Below are 26,181 nucleotides of genomic sequence, written 5' to 3'. Positions count from 1 at the left end.
CTACCCTGAAAACCTCTGGAGCTTCATAGGCATAGCAAAGGGTGGGAGAAGAAACTCAAGCCATAAACCGTGTATTTGTACATTTAAAGGATATTGCTCCCCCCCCCAAGAATTCTGGAAACTGAAGTTTACCCTTCATAGAGTTATGATTCCCAGCACCCTTAAACAAACTACAGTTCCCAGGATTCTTTGGGGGTGGGAAATGTGCTTAAAATGTATGGTGTGTTCACAGCCAAAGATATTACACACATACTTGCATTTATGGGACCAGCTTTTAAGACTATCTGTGTATGACACCAACCTTTTTCTACATGGAGGCTATCTCCATGTGGGAAAAATATAATCTACTATGTCTATAGTGCTGCAATTACTTTTTTAGATTTTTTAAAGCTTTTAAAAAAGGTCTTTTTAAAGTTGTTTTGTTTTAATATGTTTTAAATATGCTTTGTTTTAATATGTTTTAAAAGATGTTTTGTTTTAATATGTTTTAAAGTCTTTTGTTTTAAAGATGTTTTAGAGTGTTTTTAGTGCTTTTGTTTACCGCCCTGGGCTCCTTCTAGGAGGAAGGACAGGATATAAATTTAATACATAAATAAATACAGTGTTAAGCTGAATTCAGCTCGCTTTTCTTCCAAGGAAAGTTACAAATTGTTGTACAATGAAACAACTACAGGTGTTCATCAATTACATATATTTTTTTAAACTGGCTACCCATCTGAATTTTGACTGCTTAATTATTTTTAATTTAGTGCTTCATTATATTTAATTAATTAAATACAAATGTGCATATTAAATAAATCTACACTACTTTAGTAGAGGTTTTTTATTCAAAATAGTGAAGGAAATGTGAGATAAAAAGAAAGCCTCTCTTTAATATTTTCTTTTTCATTCATATCAACAAGTGTGTCCTTCAGTTGCAACCCCACCAATTAAAATTTGTCCAGACTGACTTTTGACCAACAAAAGCTTTGGTTGATTAATTTACTGACTGACACTCCATTTGCCATGGAGCAACAATAGGACATTGGGGGGAAGTTGAAAGAGTGGGCAAACATTTGTCTAGACACATACATGTAACACTGTAGGAAGGATTAGTACCTGTTTACAAGGTAGTGACTTCCACAATAAGAAACTCATAAGTGGAAGCGCTGAGTATATCTGCCTAGAGAAGGAGGTAAAGATTGTGCAAACTAGTCATGGTAAATTTTGGGACAAAGACTGTGTGAAGATGACCTGGCATGCAAGCAATGCCAGACGGTAACTTTTTAATGGTAGATACTTACGTCTTTGCTATTTGATATAGGTTGTCTTGCATAATTGACATGTTCACAGTGCTGATCTACTGTGCTGACCTTTACAAGTCTAAATAGGCTAGCAGGATCAGTATTGGTTGGGAGCTGTAGCACAAAGCCAACAAAGGTAGCCCCAAATTCCCATACTTGGTGGTACTCCTGAGTATTTTCACCTCAATTTCCTGTTTAGTTCTACCCCGAGTACATGAAGCTGCTATCAGGACATGGATTTAGGGAATAACATCCCCACTGCCTGGTTGTTCAGAGTCTGTCCTCTTTGCTTATCTTCTTCATTCTTCTCTGTAGCAATGTCCAGGGAGACAGCCAGACCAGCATCTGCATCACTATAGAGCCTGGGCTACTCTTAAAGGGAGACATCTTGGTACGAGTCAAACATGGCTTTTTTGTTTGTTTGCTTGCTTTGTTTCCATTTTCTGCCATTGTGGGGCTTTGGCTCACTGGATGCAGCTAGGGATGGGGGAGAAATGTGTTCCGTTCACATTTTAATTTGCACTTCCCGAACCAAAAAGTGGACCGAAACTCAACTATCCTTTGAAATGTGCACTTCTCTGAATTTTGTGATGCATTTCTCCAACCAAAAACTATTTACCAAAATGCGTATGTTAGTGAAAATAAACATACAAAACATTATATTAGGGGATATTGCTTGCAAAAAAATGTGTATATTAGGCAAATGTGCATACAAAAATGTATGTGTCAGGAGAAATGCACACAAAAATGCCTGTACATTTTCATGGAGAATTTTTAAAGAAAAGTTGCAAATTGATGCAAAAATGGGGCAAACTGAACTTAAAGTTGGGAAAATGAGGAACTGAAATTGACAGATTCATTCATCCCTAGATGCAGCTTTAGTTGATGATTCTCTTTTGGTGATACCAGAATAGGATACCTGAGAAATGCAGAAGCTGTAGACCAAAGTTTACTTACGCCCGAATAGTTCACAGTTGATATGGGGTAGACACATTTACTGTTGTGAAAGTTCCAGTGCGTCTCCACCTCTCTTTTCTGAAAATTGGGGCACATGATGCTACTCTAAAATCCTAGTCAGATCAGCTCGTTGTTGTTTTTTAAATCAGCTTCAGGCAGATTTCACAACTGATTGGTAGATCTACCCATTTGTCTTCCAGGTGTGGCCAATGGAAACACTTTGTTGCAAGCTGAGGCAGAGACAGTGATTGGCCTAACACTTTTCTATGGGCAGTCCTAAAAAACCTGAAGTTAGCAGTGGGGCAGGGAGGTATGTCCAGACAAGGGCAGAGTCAATTCAAAACACAGCCAGAAAAATCATTCTTGCTACTTCTGAAATGACTAGTGTGCCCACAGCCATGGGGATGAGAGAATGGTTCACTTCCTGGCAAATCCCCAAGCTGATGATTCTTTTCTTCTCCCCATCTCTTCTTCCCTGGCAGCTGAAATGCTATCACAAAGAGTTCCGTAGCCCAACACGAGATGTGATCTTCCGAGTGCAGTTCCATACCTGTGCCATTCATGACCTGGCTATTGTCTTCAATAAAGAGGACTTGGACGATGCCTTTAAAGGTAAGAATAATTGTATAAACAGGAATGAAGGGAAGCTGGCTTGGTCAGCTGAGGATTGCGTTGTAGAAAAATGCTTTTTTGGGAGCGTGGATTCCCCCCCCCCCCCCCGGTGCCATGACTTTCATGTAATACCCCTTTCATGTACTGGCACTAGAGAGTATAAAGAAATGTGTGTGTGTGTGCATAAACCCATTAATAACAGTGTACATAAAACAATATGAAATAATTATAACAAATACAGATAAAAACACTAAAAACTGGATAGTCTTTTTTTTAAAAAAAGCAGGCATCCAGAATTGTATAGTGAGGGTTCCTGCCTAATGTTAACAGACAGGGAATTCCAAAGTATAGATGCTGCCATGCTAAAAGATCAATTCCTGCCAGATCTGGAATGAACATTATATGGCATTTATAAAAGTGCAAATTCCACAGATCAAAGTGGTCAAGTAGGCACATATGGGGCAAGGTGATCCTTCAAGTGAACTGGTCCCAAGCTTTTACTTTTTAGTATATATTAGGATCAGGAGAGTTAAAGACTTCAAATTGTCTAGTTGGTTGGCCTGGAAGTGCATAAAAGAGTCTCTCTGCACCACCACCTCAACTTTACTGGGCAATTGAAATACCAGATGCAGGAATGGGCCTCCTGTCATTCTAATTGTTCTGCCAGTGGTGGGCAGGGATAAGTGCTTGAACGGATCATGTGAGTGACTCCTACATGGCTGCCAGCCATTCCAAGAACAAACCTCTTTAGTGTTACTTTCATCCAAAGGAAAAAGGTCTCTTGTGCATTATTAATGTAATGCCAGTGCATGTTAGAGGAGGGGGAGTTGCCTAATGACATGTGAGATGGTTTGCTGGCTGTGATCAGTTTGGTCTTCTCCAAGAAGTGCAGGGATAGGAAGAAATGACATAAGCACACCCTCACTAGAGCCAGTGCTGTGTCTACACCTGGGGCTGTATGGTTTCTGTCTCAAGATGAGCCGTCTTGTAGCACTAGATAATTAGAGAAATCCCCTCACTCTTCATGGTACTCATTGTCATAAAAATTGACATGCTCTTGTTGGCATGAGACCCCAGAAATCTTTTCCTAGGATGTGTGGGCATTGAAGCAGTTGTCTCTGTACCTATATCCCCTAAGAGATCCCTACCGAATGCAGCTTTCCTTGCAGGCTGGGTATTATTTATTTATTTATTTAGTTGCATTTCTAAACCGCCCTATAGCTAGCAGCTCCCAGGGCGGTGTACAACATGATAAAACCACAATATTTAAAATACAGCAAGTGTGTATTGCGCAGACAATATAAACATTATATAAACAAAGTGAAAGAAAACTAAAAAAAAAAGATTAAAAGCTGAAATACTTTAAAATGCCTGGGTGAAGAGGTGGGTTTTTACCTGGCGCCGGAAAGATGACAGAGAAGGTGCCAGGCATATCTCATCTGGGAGGGCATTCCATAATTTGGGGGCCACCACCGAAAAGGCCCTAGATCTTGTTACTGTTCTCCGGGCCTCTGTATGGGTTGGGACCCGGAGAAGGGCCTTAGACGTCGAGCGGAGTGAACGGGTAGGAACATAGCAGGAGAGGCGTTCCATCAGATATTGCGGTCCAGTGCCGTTAAGGGCTTTATAGGTAAGGACCAACACTTTGAATCTGGCCCGGAAACATATTGGAAGCCAGTGCAGTTGGGCCAGAATAGGTGTTATGTGATCGAATTTCTTCGTCCCAGTAAGAACTCTGGCCGCAGCATTCTGCACTAGCTGAAGTTTCCAAATCGTTTTCAAAGGTAACCCTACGTAGAGAGCATTACAGTAATCCAATCTAGAGGTTACCAGAGCGTGAATAACTGAGGCTAGGTTCTCCCTGTCCAGATAGGGTCGTAGTTGGGCTACCAGCCGAAGCTGGTAGAACGCATTTCGTGCCACCGAGGCTACCTGGGCCTCAAGTGACAGAAGCGGATCTAATAAGATCCCCAAACTACGGACCTGTTCCTTTAGGGAGAGTGTAACCCCATCTAGGACAGGTCTGACATCAACCATCTGAGCAGAGGGCCCCCCAACTAGCAGCATCTCAGTCTTGTCAGGATTGAGTTTCAGTTTGTTTGCTCTCATCCAGTCCATTATCGCGGCCAGGCAGCGGTTCAGTACAGCAACAGCCTCACCTGAAGAAGATGAAAAGGAGAAATATTGCCCCAGTCTTCAGCCAGTATGGACATACACATATCCTGAATATCTCAATCAGTATGGACAGATATCCTGAATAACTTTCTGACTTCTTTTTTCATTACAGATGAACGGTTTCCAGAGTATGGGAAGGTGGAGTTTGTGTTCTCCTATGGCCCTGAGAAGATTCAAGGTACTGTGTTTTCCACCCACTAGCACCTACCGCACCCATTCTTTGTCCCACTTTTGTCTACCCCCCCCATTCCCAGGCATTACAGATCCCTGGATGCAGCCACTGTTTGATCCCCTTGCAGCTTTGTCATCCTTTGCAGGTAACCTTGATTTAGGCCTCCTCCTCCCCTTGTGCCAGCGCTGGGAAGTTTGGGTTCATCAGCACCATCATAGCTAGCAGCCAGCTACTGATCCAGTTGAGGCACCAGGTCTTGCATAGCCACATCAGCTGACAGCTTCATCTCCCATACATGCTTGCCATGTTGACTGACGCTCCATCCATGACATTCCCGGATGGCCACCATTGACTCTTGTAGGAATAAAATCTCCCAGATCAATCTCAGGTCTTTGCTTGAGTTGCAGTTTATCTGGTTTTAGGAATATAGGAAACTGCTTTATACCACGTCAGATTGTAGTATTATCTACATTGACTGGCAGTAGTTCTCCAGGGTTTCAGAATGGAGTCTCTCACAGTCCTGTCTGGAGATGCCAGGATTGAACTTTGAACCTTCTGCATGCAGATGTGCTACCACTGAGCTATGGCCCAGCTTGTGCTCAAGCTCTTCCATGGCTTCCCACCCCACCAGCAGCCTCTCCCTACTCCTTGCTACCTTGAACAGACTCTGTAGCTGTGACTCAGTTCTGGCTCTGGTTTCTCCTTGTACCATCCTTGTTGTGACTGGATAGTCTCCTTGTTTCCTGACCCCTGGGTCTCACACCAATGATACTTTCATCTGTGTCCCATTTCACTTTTATCTCATTTCCCTCTGATGACATCTTTTTTGACTGAGTAGGCACATAAAGATCTTGGCTACCTCCGTTACTGAAACCATGCTTTCCTTGCTTCATAGGCATGGAGCATCTTGAGAACGGCCCCAGTGTCTCAGTGGACTACAACACCTCAGATCCACTCATCCGCAGGGACTCCTATGAAAACTTCAACATCCGCCGTGAAGACAGCATGGAAGGTAGGTGGCCCAGATTCCCATTGCTTCCACGTGCAGGCATGCTTGTGTGCTGTCTGACAAATGCCAGCTTAGGTAAAGAAATAGGATTTTTGGTATACTAGGGATATGCTTTTTGATTTGCATGAAATAAATACTACCACTATTTTACACTTTAGTTTTGTGATCCAAATTTTATATAACAGATTGACAGATGTACAACCTCTAGTCCCCTCTTTGCCAACCTGGTCCCCTCCAGACGGTTTGGACTGCAAATCCCATCATCCTCAGCCATCGGTGTCATTTGCAAGTGGTTCCCCCCCATCCTTTTAGATAACATTTTAGGACAATATAAGTATTTGTAGGCACCTGACAGGTGCTTATTGGGACTATTCTTATGAAAGGGGAAGCTCCAGAAATGTAGCAGGAAAAGGTTCATCAGTACTTCATGGCTTGTTAGCATTTACCTAGCCCAATCAATGCACATGATACTTTAAAAAGCAGAAGCAAGTGACAGACCTCTGCCCCAAGAAGCTTACAGTCCAAATTTGACAGTGGAACAGAGACAGAGGGAGAGGGTAACAAAACAATACTGAGAGGGAAGGAATAGGGGATGCTAGAAGAACAAGGGTTATATTATCGGCTCTTTGTTTAAAGCCAGATCTGAGTCAAGCAAGGAATCACAATCCCTGAATAGGGCTCAATCAGTATTTTTCTGTTCTGTTATTCCTATCCCTGTCTCTGAATGAAAGTTCTTGAAAACCAAACCTTCATGTTAGAATGCTTGTGCAATTTCTACTTTGAGCCTTTTCCCTTAGTGTGGCCACACGTTTGAAGAATGCCAGAATTAGATGGTGGCCTTCCTACCGAACAATCTGACAAAGGAAGTGCCTGTGTGGGGAGGACGGACTGGGCATAGAATGACGCAAAAGGGATAGAGAAAAACAACTAGTACACAGACAGGCAAGTGCTGCAAACTTGCAATTAAGTAGCTGCAAAAATGTATATGGTGGCCTTTTGAAAATCAAAGATCAGATACATTCTAAAACAAGGGTAGGGAGCAAGATATCCCACTTCTGGGTGTCAGCATATAACACTGAAGTTGATATATTCAGCTGTCTTTTAAAAAAACCTCAAAGCAGCATATTTGTTTTGTGAAATTCTCTGGTGTGGAATAATGCCAACAGTGGAAGTATAAGTGGAGCTCCAAATGGATTAAATGCGTTCTGAGATGCCAATGGCTGTTCAACAGAGATGCTCAGGATCTCCATAAACCTCAGTCTGTTAGATGCTTGGGAATGAATGGCTTTGGATGAATAGCTTTATTGTAAAAGTGCTTTTTTTGGGGGGGGGATTATTCTACAATACACTTTGGAAACAGGACAGTGGGTTGAATCAACCATTGTTCTGACCTTACCCAGCAGTTCTTATGAAGTATCCAAAGTCCTACAGCACAACTACAGCAGAACAGGTAAAGAGAGAGGGGGCTTTTTCCTGCAGTTCTGTTGAAAATCAACTGTTGATTACAGAACTGGAAGATTAATGTGAACCAATGCATGCAACATTTTCCTCTATGATGCTAAAATCAGTTTTTCTTTTAAGCTGCTTGTAATATGAATGCCAAACCTACATTTGCTCTCTCGCTTTCTACTGTGCATTAACAACACTCTCAATAAGAGGCTCAGAAAATGCTTTTAGTGTCATGTCTGGAATTCCCCCTCAGTGGGCAAAAAATGGTTTCATTCATAAGGAAGCAACTGCTAATGCAAATAGCCACTGCAAATACACCTTTTAGTCAGACAGCCCCTTGCCTTGACCACTGCGCCTAGCAGAATTAAATTGGTTTGGGATCATCTGATGTTTGCTTCCTTTCTAGTAGAATCCCATGACGACACTAAAAGGTTCCTTCCTTTGCTTAGGGCCAATATCTACTGAGGTCACTCAACAAACTTGGCAACAGTATTTTATTTTGCCTTGGTTTTTCAGTTGCTAAGTCCTGGTCACTCCTGTCCCTGCCCACAAGCATAGTACAGACTGTCACGGGCGGCCTGCCTCAGAGCCAGCTCATGAAGAGGAATGGGGAGAGGTGGGAACAGATGTATTTTCTGGACAGCCTGAAGGTCACGGGCTGCAAATGGGCCCTGCCTGAGAAACAGATGGCATGAATGTTTGCAAAGTGCCAGAGTGGTGTGTATGATAAGGTACAGAGAGCGAAGCCAAGACGTTCTGTGGAGTCTCACCCAAGTCTTCATAGTGAGGGACAGAGAGGCAGAATGTTTCAGCTTCCTAGGGAGAGAGAGAAGAGAGAGCACTCCAGCTATTGAGCTGGCTGAAATGGTGTTGCTTCCCTCCCATCTTAGCTTTATAGGTAGCGACTGTAAAAGCTGGCCGTGGGGTAACTTCTGGATTCTTCACTGAGAGAAGAAAACAGGCACGGCAGGCTCACTGACTTGAACACGTGATGGGTGTACCAGATAGCTCAACATGAGCTCACCAGTGCTGCTCCTAGCACAGGCTGCAGTCGTGACACAGTTTCTCAAATGACAGTGCTTCAGCATTTATATTTGGATGGGCAGAAATAAGTTCCTACCCAGCAAAGCTGTAGAGAGGTTTTTGCTTATCATCTTTCAGAAAGAACAGTGTTGAACATTCAAGGCATCTAACTAAGCAACAGAGATAAGACCTGTGTGTGTGTGTATAATCCAATCAAAATCATGTAGCAAATGATGGCACCCGCACGATTTAACTGCCTCTCATCCAGCAGAAGCCTATAGTTAATCATTTTCTTACGTGGATGATGTTATCAATATGTCAGGAGTCTGGGCACTAGTTCTCTGTAGCCTCTTTCACATGTGTTGTTGTGGGGGGAGAAAGAATTTTAAGCAATGTGTTGTACTATCACCACAATTACCAACCAAACAGAAAAATTGGATCAACCTTGGAAAACGAAGTGATTCATATTGGCCTCTGTGATCTCTTGGGCTCAAGATGTCTTTATTTAATCCTAAAATTCTCTGGGTGTGCTTGGAGTTGGCAGTGTGTGTGTCACCCACCCTTCCATTCAGATTTTAGGATGGTGCTAAAGAAATGAGAATGTTTTCTCCTGGGAGACTTTGTATACAGATATTATTTCCTCACAAAGCTCTTAAGTGCATATCCCCAATGAATTCTAGTGGAAGCAACTGATCCACATGCAGAAAAGACTGTGAAATGAAGGAAACTCCATGTGTGCAACAGAGGAACTCCTTGCATCCACTACCAATTGCTGTCTGTCTAGTCATCCTATTTTTTTGGGGGGGAGGCGAGAATCTCTCCATTCTCTGGTTCTGTTTGAGGGAGTGAATCTTGGGAGTGTTTTGTTTCTGTTTGTATTCTGGCATTCTCACTTGAGCCAAATGGTTGCGTATCACAAAAAGATTTCCTATCGTAGAATACTTTTTGACATTCTTTATTTATATTTTGTGGTACACTATAACCCCAGTGATTCAGGCCAAGGATGGGGAGCCTGTGTCTCATGTTGCTGGACTATAAAACCCCCATCATCCCTGAGCATTAGCCATGCTGGCTGGGGCTGATGGGAGTTGGAGTCCAACAACACCTGGAGTGCAACAGGTTTCCCATCCCTTCTATAGGCTAAAGCGATAGGGGTGCTGTGCTGAGGATTATGCCTGGAAGCTTAGGGTGACTGCTGAGATGGACACAAACAGTTCTGACTTCTGCTCCTTACCGGTAAAGCAACACCTGCTGCATCAGATCTCTTTTTCTCAAACTCCTAGCTGTTCCTCACAGTCCTTTCTAATTTATACTATGTAGACACTGATTTCTATTATTTGTGTTGGAAACAGGGACCTCTAAAACCTCCTTTGTCCCTGTGATTTCATAGAACTGAGAAAATTGTTTAGCAGAGCTTTGACGTCTTACAGCCTTTGTGCTTAAAATAGTTATTTAAATGTATCTGAAATGTATCGGTATATGTGAAAGCATGTTTAAATGCACTCAAATATTGCATTGGGCTGAACAAGGGTAGGTAGTTTGAGGGATCATATTTATATGTAGAGACCCACAGATTAATAGAAACTGTCTCCACGCTTTGAAAAATCCAAGCTCATTTGCAGAATTCTCTGCCATTCAGGCACAACACACTGTCTCCAGCTATAGGATTCACAATATAAATTCTCAGATGTGGAGAAACAGTAATGCCTTATGCGTTTGTGCTGAATAGGCCCCACAAGGCTGCCAATCTTCCATGTAGAACTCATTCCTTTCCCTTGTAAGGTGTGTAATGGTTTCCTTTCCTGGAGCACTTGATCCCATATGCAAGGAAACATTAATTATAATGAATGGTTGTGGAAATGTCGAAGAGGTTTTTGCTTAAGATTTGGTATTTATGGCTTCTCCTTGCTTTTCACGTGGCCTGTGTTTTCAGAAGGCAGAAGATGTGTGGAGAAGAGAAAGTTGGGATTGTATTTCCTAATGCTGAATCTTTACTTGCTGGCCAAAGTCTTTGCATGGCAACCACATGGAAAATACTCAGGTGAACTGAGCCAGAAATATGCTTAAGAGGGCTTGGTTCATTTTTCAGTTTGGTTTGGTATTCAGTCCTGTTCGTCCTCTTCTTCTGCTGCTCTGCTTCTCTTCCTCACAGCTGGAGCATTGGAGAACTTCTGACACATTCTTCAAGGATATAGGCAATAGAAAGCTCTTCATTTATTTGTTAAAAAAGGAGTAAACAGGCGTTCAGCTCTGCAGTAAAGGTATCCCAATCTTCTTCATTTTAGTGAAGCAGGATCAAGGCTAGTATTGCCATAGTGGTGATGGTGGTGTCAGAGAAGCTAACCTCACAAAGATTTGGGTTGCAATTCTGTATACCCTAATTAGGAAGTGAGCCCTGCTGAACACAACGGGTCTTTCTTCAGAGTAGACATTATAGATTTGAAACTGTTAGAAGAACAGGACTGAGAAAGCTTGTTCAGCCAGAGGGCCACATTTCCTTGTGGGAAGCTTTCTGAGGGCCCCAATGCCAGTGGTGGGTAGGGCCAGAGGCAAAAGTGGGCAGTGTAAACTATACCTTTGCACGGTAGGACATTTTCTGCACACATCAACACACTCTTCTATATCCTCCACCCAGACAAGCTAGAGGCATTGTCAGAGTTCAAGGACACATTCCAGGCAGGCAAAAACACTCAAAAGAGGGTGCAAAGTGTGGCCAGTGAGGGGTGTGTGGCTTGAGGAGAGAGCCTGTGGCTGGGAAGAGTTCTGGGAGCCAAACAAAGAGGCCCAAAGTACTGCATTTAGTCCATGGGCATCTGTTTCCCCACCTCTACCTGGAGAGACCGACTCCACAATGAGGACCGTAATCTGTTCACAACAGATGGTAGACAGATGGTAGGAGCACACTGACCATCTACCTGAGGATAGCAGTACTTTCCTGAAGCAGGAGTGTCTGTTCTTGAAATTTAATTTCAAGTAATCCCCATCAAAATTGCTACACATATTTTCCCCACTCTGAAGTAAATTTTTTTAATGTTTTTGTTATCTGGTTGCAGGCTGCCTCGAAGTGCTTTCGTACAAACTGTTTGGATTTAAATACTGGAGTACATACATTTTAAATAATTTAAATAATAAATAATCTGCTTTGTTATAGGTCCAGTTTCCCGGTAGATTCTATGCCAGATGTCTGTGCAAATTCATGCTCAGATTACAGAAAGTCTTCTGTGAACTGGATTTGCATTTTCTTTTCTGTTTTGCATTTGGGACTTTCCTCCCTGTTCTCTACATTCCTTTTTCTGTACTGACTCTAAATAACATGGAAGGATAGGATGGGAGAGGTGGTGAAAGTTTTTCTCTTCAAGCAAGCACGAAGAACAGGAAGTGCAAATCACTTCTGCTTCCTGCTGCCCATATATTATGTAATGTCTGATGTACTCCAGGAGATGCAGAGATACAAGTTTGGATCTAGGCAGATGTTTGGTCAGTCTGGTTTCAGCAGCTGTTGTATCAGAGCAGTAAGAGGCCTTGGTGTTCAGTGCCTTTGCATATGTACTATTAATTTAAAGGGGGGAAAGGAACAGACAACCCCAAGCTGTTTGGAAATTTTGCCTAGCAGAAGCTCTTATCAGGATACATGGTCAGCACAGGGCAGGGGGCTGGACTAGGGTGGAGGCAGAATGTTCCTTATTTAGTTTTTCTTGCCTTATTTGGCGATGGAACTGCATGCAGAGTTTCTGGCACTGCAAGAATAAGTGTCTGTGTTGGTCAGGAGGAGTTGGCATGAGTCTGAGGAAGTCAGAGTGAGACTGGACAGATGGTAGCTTCATCCCCAGAACACTAACACAAGAGATACAAACAGTGAAGGATGGCAAGTCTCTCTGGACAATGATGGTTTAGTTCTCAGTGATGTGCAAGACCCTTCTTGGGGGGGGGGGAAAGAAGGATAACAGAATGAAACAAATTCTCTTCCTGACTACTACAAGGAAAGTGTGCAAGTTCTTTGCCAGTGCAACTTGCTTCTTTATTTTCCAAAGTGCAAAGCAGCTGGTGATGTTGGGTCACAGTCTGGATTTGATATTTTGTTAATTGGGTTAGTAAAATCTTTATTACGGTCCAAGACCAGCAATTATAGTTACAAGACCTCTGGGTATCAGAGAACACAGAATCCAATACATTATCATCACAATACAGGGACATTTTTAACTAACTCCACATACTGAGCTAGCTGGTACCTTAATCTAGTGCACAACACATTAAATCCCTCCTGCGAGCCATAGCAGCTACGCAGAATGAGGCAACCTTGGCAGTGGTCCGGGAATCTGAGTCTTCCAGTAAGTATTGCAAAATCGTAACCTCTGAGCATGAAGAACAATTGGACAGAAGTGGGGAAATGAGCTTGAGGTGGAGCTCGGAATAAAAAGGACAGTAGAGCAACACATGGTTCACAGTCTCCACCACCTCTACTCCACAAGGGCAAATCCGGTCACGATATGCAACACCCCTATATCTACCCTCCAATAGTGCTGAGGGCAAAGTATTGAATCGTGCTAGGGTAAAAGCTCTCCTAAGTTTCGGGGTAGGTAAACTTGAAATGTAAGTAACAGGGATACAAGGTTTAACATTAATAAAACAGTGCGAATGAGCTGCAACCAGGCTCAGGTTGTTCTGAAATTCAATATCTTTGAGGCGTTGGATAATTGTTGTTTTGGCGGTCATATTGCCTAAGGCCCCAATCGCAGGAAGTGAGAAACCAAGAGTTCCAAGTTTATTGATCATTTCTTGCTTCCATTGAGATTGAAAGGTATCCTCCAAAGTTAGTGGGGCCAGTCCTAAGGGTTGAAATAGTAACTTCAGCCAATAGCTGAATTTTAACATCCAAATGCGGGTCTCAATCAGAAGAGCACCTAGTTCCAAGCGTAAAGTCACAATGGGGATGCAACTCGGGGTGCCCAGAATGGACCTCATAAATTTGGATTGTACCCCCTCCAACAGTGAGTAATTACCTCCACTGCAAATTTGGATCCCGTAGAGAAGTTGGGGGAGTACCTTGGCATTAAATACCTGAGCTGCTGCTGGAATGTACTGTCCACCCTTTGTATAAAAGAAGGCCAATAGAGCTTTTACCATTTTCTGTGCGGTCGCCACAGACCGAACAGAATGCGCATTCCAAGAGCCTGAAGACTGGAAGGCAATGCCAAGATAACTAAAAACATTGACTTGGTCGATGCTGTGGTTATCAATTCGCCAGCGATATTTATATCTCCTCCTGGAGAAAACTAAAACCTTGCATTTCTCATAATTAATTCTTAAAAGTTCGTCAACACAAAAGGAGGCAAGTTCTCTTAGTAGGCGACGTAAGCCCACCTGCGTTTGAGATAACAGGGCTATGTCGTCTGCATACAATAAACATGTTAAGTGTTTGTTTGCCAAAACTGGGGGATGAGAATTTACTGTTGACAGGCATTTTGTCAGCGAGTTGATATAGATACTGAATAAGGAGGGAGCCAACACGCAGCCCTGTTTTACTCCCTTAGTAGAGGTGATCGGGGCTGACAAGTGGCCAGCCTGATTGCATCTTACCCTTATTTGAGTCCTCTCGTGCAGAGAGCGGATTAAAGAGACCAAACGTCTATAGATGTTTGTCTCCAACAATTTCAACCACAGTCTCTCACGGGGTATGGAATCAAAAGCTGCTTTGAGATCTATAAAGGCAGTAAATAAGGCCCCTCCCTTATGGGAAGAGTATTTTCCAGCCAGATGCTGAAGGACTAGTCCATAGTCCACTATGGAGCAGCCTGATCTAAAGCCTGCCTGTTCAACGGCCAGGACTTTTTCGTCCTCCATCCATGCGTTAAGCTTCTCTAGAAGATGGCTTGCATATAGTTTGCTTATAACACCGAGGAGACTAATTGCTCTATAATTGGACGGATCCGTCCATTGGCCTTTCTTGTAGAGAGGGATTACGATGGCCATACGCCAATCGTCAGGGATTGAGATCGATTTCTCTATGGCCATGAACAACGCCGCAAGGATAGGAGCCCACCATCCTGATGTTTTTTAAGGAGTTCAGGGGTGATGTTATCAACTCCAGGCGCCTTGCCTAATTTCAGTTTATCGATGAGTGCGGCTGTCTCACACACAGGGACCGGTGGCCATATGGGTAATGTATGAGCGTCAACCCACACAGGGCTGTCAAGATTATGACTCTTGGCAAATATGCCAGCAAAGTATGATTCCCACTCACCGGCTGGAATATGGTAGTCGATACTCGGGGGGCAGTCGTGTGACCCACGGCTACCAATTTCCAAAACTTTCTTGAGTCTTTTAGCCGGGAGGCTGCTATTAAGTTTTTCTAGCACTCCTCTTGATGGGATTTTTTTTTGGCTTTTATTAAAGCCTTATAGCGCGTTTTAGTGGCCAGGTATTCCTTGGGGAGAACTGATAGCTCTGAGGCTTGATAGCTTCTATAGGTGGACAACAGGGTCTTCTTCAATGCTACACAATCCTTGTCGTACCAAGGCTTTGACATCCGTTCCAGGGTGCCTGAGCATGGCTGGGTATTAAAGGTTAAAAGATTATTTATATACCCCACCAGCTCCTGGTATAAGATACAAACAGAGGACGGGGTAATTTCTTGCAGAAGCTTATTCCTGAGGCCAGTACCCTCAGCGGAGTGTATAGATTTGGAGAGTTTAATGGCGGTGGCAGGGGTCCATCTGATACAGGTGTTTCTTCTATCGGGCGCCAGGTTAAGGGTGGGTTCGCGAACCAGAAACAGCCTTTTGCGACCCAACTTAAAGGAACAGATCAGAGGTAGATGATCACCATCATCTCTAAACCCTATCGAATACCTGGAGACTTTCTCCGCCAAATTGGAGGAGTCCGCTATATAATCGATGATAGACGCCCCACGGCACGAGACGTAGGTGAATTCGCCATGCAGGTCGCCCAACACCCCACTGTTCAGGATAACCAAATCACAGACGTGGGTAATTTGAAGGAATCAAAGGCCAGCAAAATTGCAGCCTTTGTCCTTAGTGTCTACTCGAACAGGAGGGGGGAAGATCGGATAATGGGGGAGCTAGGTGAAAGTGATTATATAAGGCTTCGTCGTTAACGCCTGTCCTAGCGTTGAAATCCCCACCCAAAATAACATATGCTTGGGGAAACTTGGCCAGAGATTTAAGAATATATTCTTGTAGTTTCGACCAGACTTCCCTTATTAATTGGTATTTGGCAAGTGGGGGGAGATACACATTAATTAGCAAAAGAAGGTCGTTATGCAAGTTCAACAACAAGATCAGTGATATGTTTTCCAGCCTGTCTATGCTCAGTACCGTAATATCCAATTTAGTCGAAACCAATGTCGCTAAACCGCCTTTTGGCCGACCGCCGTCAGGGCTAGAAACTGCCTCAAGAAAATAATTTGCGAACCCACTTAAATAGAGTTCGCTTGTGAGCCAGGTCTCCTGGAGCATTATTATATGATGTTGGTTAAGGAACATGAAAAATGAGGGGTTTGGGCCCTTATTGGTCCAGCCCGCCACGTTCCAGGAGACTATACATAACAGATCTTCGGACCGAGGTATTTTATATCAGGCTGTGAGATTCACCACATTATCAAAAGAATCGGCAGTGCCATCAGAAGGGCCGGTGGAAGTTAAAGGAGGCCCAAGGTGGTCTGCTTCGATCGGCCATACACTAGGGGCATTAAGGAGAGTGGGGGGAGCACTTTGCAGAGTGGAGCCATCAAAAGCTCTCATTTTGCCCTGTCCCCCTTTTGGGAAACCTTTAATCTCCTGATTTTGTCCGTTTAGGGATGTGGGACTAAAATTTATATTTGTAAGAATATTCTGCTCAGAGGGCCCCTGGCCTCTCGGGGCCGACAACTTAGGTAATTTCGACAGTGTCATGGTTGAGTCATTCACTGCTTCATACACAGGGGAACACGGGGTCCAATGAGGAATACTTATCAGCAACAGGATTGATTTCCGCCTGTATAACCAGCTTGGAGCCTTTGACAGTTTGAGAGGAAATAAGTAGCCGAGATCTAAGAGTGTCCAGTCTCGATATTATGTGTGTTTGGGCTTGAAAAGGTAAGGCCCCATAAGACTTGAGTAAATCATAATCTTCTGTGGCAAATGTTTCATTCCCCGGATCTTCATTCAGCGGTTCAGGGGGGCATAGAGTAGAGGTTGGGGCAGGATCATACTCCATGTTAGTTAAAATATCATTCTCATCATAGGTTGGAGTAGACCTCGCCTCTAATGGAGCCTCGGCGCATAATGAAGATTTAGTCTCGAGCTCAGAAGGGAGTGGGTGTTCAGTCCAACTGGGTATCAGTGGCATAGGGGGAGCAGTGTTGACGAAGGCTCTGCATACCCCTATATTATGGAGGTGCAGAACATCTTTGCAAGCGTGCAATTTTTTGGCTAATTTAGCCTCTTTGAAAGAAATCTTTGCCTGGGTAACAGTTAATTGGGTTAATGAATGTAGTAACTACATCTACTACAGATATAGTTACAGCTACAGAGTTGAAGTGGCCGAGCTGTTGATCTAGGGCAGCCTTTCCCAACCAGTGTGCCTCCAGATGTTGTTGGGCCACAACTCCCATCTTTCCTGACCATTGGCAATGCTGGCTGAGGCTGATGGGAGTTGTGGTCCAACAACATCTGGAGGCACACTGGTTGAAAAATGCTGATCTAGGGTGATCAAATGAGCGTACCTACCATTTACCCCCCTTCCCTGGTGCACAAGCACATTGGAAGGGCTGAAACTCTAAAAGCAGCTTGTCTGTGCAGTGTGTTTTTGCTAGATTTTCCAGAATGAAGTGGTGGGTCATGGGGGAATGAAAAGGAACTGTCCATCTGAACCTGTTTTCTTTTTCCAATGTAGAGTTAGCACATTTCTGCAGAGATACAATAGCTCCTGCCAGAAATTGCTGTCTGGGCCACAAGTTGTTTTTTTCCCCTGAAGGCTGAACACTGTCAGGTTGCAGGTGGCATGTTACGTGCACAACAGCCTTGTCTGGAGCCAGAGTTTTACAGAGTGAATGTTCCTCATACAGAGTCAGACCACTGCTCCATACAGTTGTTGCTGAACTACAATGCCCATCAGCTTAGCAAGCAAGGCCAATGACCAAGAATGATGGGAGTTGTTCTTCAGTAATATCTGGAGGGCCAAGGTTCCCTACACCTGTCTTAGACAGAAATCTTTCTCAACCTTGCTACCCAAAATTGCCAGGGATGATCCAACCTGTTGTTGTTGTTTTGCATGCAAAGCACATACTCTACTGCTGCCTCCATCATTTTTGCCATGACCATATTTACCACAGATTCTGTACCCCATCCATGAGGTTTTTTTGCCCCAAAAGGAAGTGGCTGACATGTCAGCAGAGAGACCAGAAAATAGCAGTATCCATTGGATGAAGGGATCCTGCAGTTCCAGTCTATCTTTAAAACTATGAGAGTGGAGATATTCTGCCATCTTTTATTCCCCAACTGAAAACTGCTATGTATAACAGTGAATTTTACCAGTGTATACCATTTCTAGTGTTCAGGTACATAAACCCATATGAAACTTACTGCAAAATTCAACATTTTGCAGATGAAAATGAAGCCAATGGGGATTTTGGGTCTTGCTAGCAATAACAACTCAGGGCTGATATATTTCTTGCCAATCTAAAGTTTGTATCTTCTAAGAAACGCCACCCTTTTAAGCAGGGCTGTGGAGTCAGAGTCGTGGAGTCGGAGTTGGAAGCAATTTTGGGTGGAGTCAGAGTCAGAGTCAGTAGAAATGTACCGACTCCGGCTTCAAAATAAAAACTTTCATAGGAATTTAGGAAAGTTTTCTTCTTCAGAAATTTTAATCAAATAAATATATTTTATGTTCTATCAATCTAGCCTGATGATTCATGTGGTGGTGATGAAATGCCTTGTGCTACCATATTACTACAGTAAATTTGTTATTACTAGTTAATATGCATTTGCCATTTATGAAGGAGTCTGAGTCGGACAGTAGAAAAATAGAGGAGTCGGAGTCGAAGGTTTGGCGTACCGACTCCACAGTCCTGCGTTTAAGCACAAGTCTCTGCTGTGGTTTCTTTCAGCTGAGCCAAATATCTCATTCCGTTATGCCACTGGCAAGTTACTTCACAACCCTTGCAAATGCATTTGGGCCATGCTGAGCCTGGTCACATGGATGAGGCAATGCCAATGACTTTTCCAAAGATAGCCCCTCTGTTACAGATGCTACATTGTTTGGCCAGAGCTCTGTCCCCCTCCAGTTGAATTCCCGCCTCAATGCTTACTAGATGAAGAGGGATTTGAGATGAGGGGAGGTCACAGTCTGATCAAGAACTTCATTAAGAGTTCCTTTGCAATAGCATTGGTTTCCTGGAAGTCTGAAGGATGGTAGTGGAATATTGGAGCCCTATAGGAAAAAAACAACACAAAACATACCAGTCATGGGAAAGAGCCAGTGCAGTTTCATGGTACCTCCAGAGAACAGAGGCTGGCACTTGTCCAGAAAACTGCCCTTTTATTCATCCTCCTTCTTGAGAAGATAGTTCCCAGTACAGTGGCATGGTACGTGCACTGCAGGATCTCAGTACAGCTTTGTGCTCGTAGGCATCTGTAAGTTACTCTCCAGTGCACAGTTCAGACATCACAAGGTATATACCAATAAGTTGCAGTATTTAATCATTGTTAATGTAGTGTAGTATGCCAAAAACAACCAAGAGCTGTGTGGCACTTGATAGACTTACAAGTAGACTTGTGCTCAAAAGATTGTGTCACAAGGCCTACTTTAAAATGTAATCATTGCCTGACTCGCAAGAGCTATCTCATTGCAAAAATTGTGGAATTCACTTTCCATTCGAAGTTTATAGCAGGGATAGATGATGTGGTGTCCTCCAGATGTTGTTAGATTACAACTCCCCAAATCTTTGACCATTGGCCATGTTGGGTGGTGTAGATGGGATGTGGTGTTCAGCACCATCTGGAGGGTACCTCACTCGGTCCCAGTAGTTTATGGCCACAGGCAATGCTGCAAGGCCTTGATGTTAATGGCAAACTACCACGGCTTTCATATGTAAATACTACAGAGAAACCACATGCTCTATTTACTTTTTTGTCACTTAGTTATTTGTAATCTCTCTCCCTCCCACCCCCATCTTGAAAGCTTGCAATGGGTAACTGTATTTAAAGAGTTTAACCATTTTAGTCTGTGGTAGCAAATCAACAAATTGGCTTGTCATGTGGTACCTTAAGAGTATCCATTTTATTGTGACATAAGCTTTCATAGACTAGGGTTCACTTTGACACTTCATGCATCTGATGAAAAGAACTCTAGCCCAAGCGAACTTATATCATTTAAAAGTGTTCATCTTTAAGGTGTCTGAAATGGAATTCTCTATCTCTTTCGGTACATTGAAAAAGCAAGTTAGCCAATTTATATTGAAACTTCACTCCAGTACCAGCTTAATCAACATAGGCTTATTCTTCAGTGTGTTTCCAATTTGCTGTAAAGTGGCTCTAAGAGGTCTTTTAGAGGGGTAAATTCCATGAGGAGAAAGGTATAATGGGCAGGATGGTGAACTGCATCCTAAAAGGGCGTCTCAAGAAGAATGCGAAGCTTTTTGCAAGTGCAGCTGCTTGGCAGGGCCACAAGAACTTCCACCCCTTTTTCTCTGAAATGCTGGATTAGCAGAGTGAAGGATGTATCTTCGCAATACTTGTGACAGGCTGCCAGAAGCAATCACTCCTGCTGCACTCTAATTACCCAGTGGCCTTGTGCCAGCAGACGTCCCTACCAGGAGAGCTTGTTGTGAGGCAGGCGGCTGTGCAGTTTCTTGCTGCGCTTGTGTGTCTAGAAGGTAATTGTTTTTCTATGTTGGGATCAGAAACTAAAATGAGGGTGAGGAGTAAAGCCATTTGTTTTCTGCACACAGTGGGATGCCCTACTACTTTTCAACATATATTTATCTCCAAATGTCTGTTACATGCCGTGAAGCTCAAATGGCTAGTAATAGTAATAACAATAACATCATAATTCAATCGTGCCACCTCATGGAAAATTACTTTGAATTTTAAAAACTGCTGTTTGTAGGTAAATGCTTTGGTTTAATTAGTTTCCCTTTCTTTCTCTGAATTATGGTGTTATGCTTCTGTCATCTGGAGTGCTAGCATGCTAGTGTGTCAGCCATGAAGCTCACTGAGTAATCTGGGGACTGTCATTATCTTTCCGACTGACCTAACGGACAGGGTTGTTCTGAAGATAAAATGGGAGGGGGAGAACTATGTACACTGCCTTGAGCTCCTTGAAGGAAAGACAAGATATAAACGTAAATGATAATATTCAAATAGCTTTGTCAGCCAAGAAAACACCAAGGACTTGCAAAAAGCAACAATGAGGGAAGGAATTGTGATTTCAGTAGCATTGTTAGGAGAGGGGATGCTTAATGTTGATTAAACTATGGGGTAGGTTCTCAGGAAGCGTGATCCAGGGTTCCCTGCATGGAACTTGATCAGATTAGTATTAGTGTTCTTGTTCAACGGATTGGTTTTAGGAATCAGGTTTTTTGGCAATTCTAATCACTTCTGATTCTCAGTTCCTTGAATAAAGTGAGGATTATCTCCAGGGAACACTGTTAATCTAAGACCTTAAAAGTGCCAAATACTTCTCAGCCAGCATGTTAGCCCAAAACATTAGGAGGGCACTGGGCTGGAAAAGGATGTTCTATCAGAATAAGTTCTACATTAAATCCCTTGATTCAAAAAGGTCAGGAAGAGTGTTTCAGATTACACAAATATAGGTCATAAATTTCCCAGACTAGATTGAATAACTGGAAAAATATAATCAAAATAATGCACGTATTTCCTTATGTGTATAATTTACATAGATTCTGAATGGATAATTCAGAAGCGTTGCTAGTGCAGAATTCTAAACTTTTTGGCTCTTCAGGATAAGCAAAAAATAGCCTTTTCTGTGTATTTTGGAAAACATGTTTGATCTGTGTCTCCATGTGTGCGTGTTGGTTACTTCTGTACACATGTTTGTGCTATGAACTCATGCAGTAGCTCCCTTTTGTCGTCAGCACATGTATACGTTACACTGGGCTCTCTGTCTTCAGATGTTTGCCATGCTTTCCCTGCCTAGTCCATATTGTTATTTACAGCCCACTGTGTCGATCCCTCCCCATCTTTGGTATCATTTTTTTTTATTCATTGGGTTAACTGCTGAAGCCCCTGTAAATCATTTCCCTTCACACCAGGGAGCAGAGTAGTAAGTGGGGGGCTATATCTAGTTTGCCGGTGAGGTCATTGCGGGTTGTGGCATGGAAAATGCTCACAGCTGCTGCTTGCGGCACAAGTGTCTTGTCTCTCTGGCTTGTTAATACCCACAAGGCTATAAATATTGGCTTTAGGCAGGATTTCAGATATTTTTGTCACCTTTATGTCATAGCATGAAGCAGGGCATGCCCAAACTTTAAGGACCCTTCATAGGTGAAGTTCCCCTGTCAGACAGAAGCCTATCACTACACCCTGTATTTGCATCCTGCCCATACTCCCAGAATAATTTTGTGTCCTTTGCCCTCTGCATTTAATGTTAGTTGCATGTATACCTTTGAAGGAGAATTTGCTAGTAATAGATTAAATAAAAACTCACCACAAGAGCTCAGCTCCCGTGCAGCTATAGTCATGGCCCCGCCCTCAAGCTCCAGAGTCAGAGGAGAATAAGCTAGGACTGCTATTCCACTAGCTGAGGAAATTGGAACAGGTTCTTGACAAGTGGTCAAGGGTTTGTAGAATCCAAGCCCGGGCCCTTGTGGATACCTTCCTCTACGTCCATTTCAGATGCCTCGTGCTCCACTGTACCTGCCCAGAAATGCAGGGGAGTGTTCAGCAGGAGGCCACAGAAAGAAGTACTTGTCTGCTGACCGGAGATTGACCTTTTAAGGGTTCAAACTCTTCAGGCAAGGGGGTGGAACTTAGGAGGGGAAGACTGGATGCCATAAAGCCTCAGTTCACCTCCAGCCTTGTTGGAGCAAATTGCTTGCCTGGTCTTTCTATGTTTGCAGCATTGTGTGAGTCCTTGTGATGGATCAGAAATCAGAAAAACTATTAGGAAATTGTTTACTAGAATCCAGTGGCAAGACTTCTGACTAATGTTTACAAAAGTTAGAAAAGTAGACAGAAACATCCATATCTATTATTCAGTTCTCAAAAGTGGCATCAGTTAATGTATTTACTTTGAACAGTACATTTAGAAGAGTAATGTGGATAAATGCAAATATTAAAAGAATTGATCATGGCTCTTTTCGAGTGTGCACCCTTAAAAGGCAAATCTCTGGTCTGCAGACACCCTCTTGTAGAGTTTTACAGGGACATGAACTTCATAGATAAAGAGTGGGACCCTAAAATCCTTTGCTTGTTTTTAATTTTTTTTAAGTATGTATATTCAAAGGACCATCAGAAAAAAAAATTTTTTTGCAACCCAGGGGTTAGGATCAGGGTCACAAACTGCACCTTGCCTTCATGCCTTCCAGAACTCAAGCACACTGCGTAAATCATTCTTAGTGGTTTAGATCTAGCCACAAATGCTACACATACTAATTGCTGCCTGCCCACTATCCCATCATCATTGCTCTATGCTTACTGGCTTTGATATATCACTTTATTTATTATTAAATTTGTATCCTGCTAAGCATGTTTCGATGGAACCCTCAGATAGACTAAACATGGTACAAAATAATAAAAATGATATGTATTTAACATTATACATGTAATAATAAAAAATATTTTAAAAACACGTTAGCAATACTTCAGCAGCAGCAAAAGAAAGAAAAAAAATTAACAGATTCAAACAACATGAAAATCTTTGAGAGGTCATTCATTCACTGATAGCTATATTCCCCAAAGCCTGTTGAAAAGGTTTGTAGAAACCTGAATTTAAAGGCTTAGCTGTTGTGCCAGGCCTCTTTGGGGAGAGAGTCCCATGCTAAGGGTGCCACTATAAAGAAGGCCATATTCATGGTCCTCAAATCTAGAGCATGTGGATGAAGGATTGTATGGGAAGCATTCTCGAATATAAACTGGATCAAGAGCACTTAGGGCTTTAAATGTTAACATCTGTGCTTTAATTGTGCTTGGAAACAGATTAGAAGCCAGTGAAGATCTGTTAGGAACATAGGAAGCTGCCGTATACTGAGTCAGACCATTGGTCTATCTAGCTCAGTATTGCCTACACTGACTGGCAATGGCTTTCCAGGATTTCAGATGGGGAATCTTTCCCAGCCCTGCCTGGAGATGCCAGGGATTGAACTTTGGCCCTTCTGCATGCAAAGCAAGTGTTCTGCCAGTGAGCTACAGCACAAATGTTCTTTGATCACTCTGCTAATAAGCAGCCTGTCATATTTACAACTAATTGAACTTTTAAAAGCAATTATAGCAGTCATGTATCATGCTAAGGCAGGTGACTATTTCCTAGGAGTGATCACAACAAGAGAATCACCCACATGGTGAAAAACATTTCTTGCTATGGCCATCACCAGGCTCCAGAAACACCCCCAAATTGCATAACTGACCTTTTAGAGAGAGTACAATCCCATCCATAATTTGGGATCCACATACTACCAGATAAGTCAGACCTACCACTATCAACATTTCTTTTTTGTTTGAATTGAGCTTCAGTTTATTTATATGCATCCAATCTTTTGTTGACTCCAGCTAGTTAGTGGGTTTAGGCCATCTCTCATCTCACCTGGATCCAGTAAGAAAGAGAAATAAATCTGAGTATTGTCAATTTACTGATGATACTTTACCTCAAATCTCTGAACAATCTTCTCCAGTGGTTTAAGTAGATATAAAATAGCATAGGGGAAAATACCGAACTTGTAGAAACCCAATGTACATACCCAATGTACTATATGTGACAGAGAAGGAGTCCTCCACCATCACCAGTAGGGCAGGTAGAAGAGAAAACATGAAATTGAGATAACACCAGCTCCACATAACCGAGAAGGATACCATGGCTGATGGTAGTGAAAGCAACTGAACAGTCCAAGGAAATCAGCAGACTCACACTCCCCTGTAGGTCTTTAGGTATCTACAAGGGAAATCAAAACAAGGCTCAAAGCCAGATTGATAGGGATCAAAATAACCAACATCATCCAGTGGTCCCTGGAACTGAGTCATTGCTCCCACTTGACCTCACCTTGCTCTAGAATAGTATATTAGAAATTGATTCCTAACTATTGTGTGCAGAAAAGATCGGTCAAAACCTTCTACCATCTAACACCCAAAGTACCCTTCCTTTAATTCCCACCAGCTCTATGGACATAAAAATTCAGCCCAGTCTCAGCCGCAGAGACAGTAAATAAATCTGGGCCTAACCATGCAGGGCCAATAGAAATAGATCTCCCAGAACGTTTATTTAAGGGACTGTATCTGTAAGGCACCATATTTATCCTGTTTGTCCAGGGGTTTGTGGCTGTCTCAGAAATAGCATTTGAGGACGGAGGAGAGTGGCAGGGAATGTAACCAAGCTACTGTGGGTTCTTAAATCATGCTGGGACACTGAGAGATAGAAATGATCAGGGGACATTCATGTGGGAAGGATGTGAAGATGAATATCAACAGACTGTTCCTGGCAGCCACTTCTGTCTATGTGTATTTGTGGCCACCCTGTGTTGTTATGATGATTGGCCATCTTCGGAAAATGATGAGATCCCAACATGTCAGTAGTATTTAAGGGGCAGTAGAGGGGAGATGGAGAATCATGGGCACTGCTCATTTGCATACATCACTTTGTTGAAATATTTGCAAGAATGGGGGCATTGCTGCTACTATTTTGTATTTGTTTTGTGCCCAAGATCTGCTAGGCATGGTTGAACAGAACACAACCTGTACTATTGAATGGAGCCAAAGATGGTGTTTATGTTCAAAATTCAAAGAAAGACTTAAAGAGGGGAATGGTCTTCTCTGCCTTTGTAAGCCATTTTGCTGTGTGTTTGTATAGAATTATGATTTGCCTTGTATACTACTGAGTCTAGTAAAAGGTAAAGAAAAATGGCTGTGCTGAAGCCAGAAAGTAGGCTTGGGATATCATTAACATCATTCTGTGGTGTTTGTTGAATGTAAAATAGTTATTTTCTTCTTGGAACAATTGCTCCTTTGCCCAAATCCATAGTCCATCACTTTCAGAGTCTTTTTTGAAATGTGTTAAGTGGTTACCTAAGTCTTCAGCTGGGGAAAATACAACGAGAAAAGCTTCTCTTTTGTAAAATCTTGTAGGAAAGTTTCTTTACAAAAATTTGAATATTTTATTTACACTGGGAAGCTCAAGATCTTTTGGTTAGAACTGAGGCCACCAGTCATCCAAGCTCTTTGTTGTCTTGTCTATGAGGAAGAAAAGGCCTGGGTCATATCTTTGGTTTTTGATCTGGTCTTGCCTCATCTTTGGGAATGGGGTCATGGGAAGGAAGGGCTTTTGACCATTTGCAT

General features: G+C 42.7%; 1 protein-coding gene across 18 annotated transcripts in view; it reads left to right on the top strand.

Moving 5' to 3' along the window:
- TNS1 (tensin 1) overlaps positions 1–26,181 on the top strand; it is a 471,254-nt gene that overhangs the window by 350,550 nt on the left and 94,523 nt on the right. For all 18 annotated transcript variants that reach the window (XM_061609240.1, XM_061609243.1, XM_061609248.1 and 15 more), the window contains 4 exons: positions 1,599–1,674; positions 2,723–2,852; positions 5,140–5,205; positions 6,095–6,211. In XM_061609240.1, coding sequence (XP_061465224.1) covers positions 1,599–1,674; positions 2,723–2,852; positions 5,140–5,205; positions 6,095–6,211 — 389 coding nt within the window. The remainder of the gene's footprint in view (positions 1–1,598; positions 1,675–2,722; positions 2,853–5,139; positions 5,206–6,094; positions 6,212–26,181) is intronic.

The sequence above is a fragment of the Rhineura floridana genome, chromosome 2 (assembly GCF_030035675.1).
Source record: "Rhineura floridana isolate rRhiFlo1 chromosome 2, rRhiFlo1.hap2, whole genome shotgun sequence".
Taxonomy (NCBI): Eukaryota; Metazoa; Chordata; class Lepidosauria; order Squamata; family Rhineuridae; genus Rhineura; species Rhineura floridana.
Note: the sequence above shows the minus strand (reverse complement) of the source record. Positions and strands in the feature narration are given on the sequence as shown.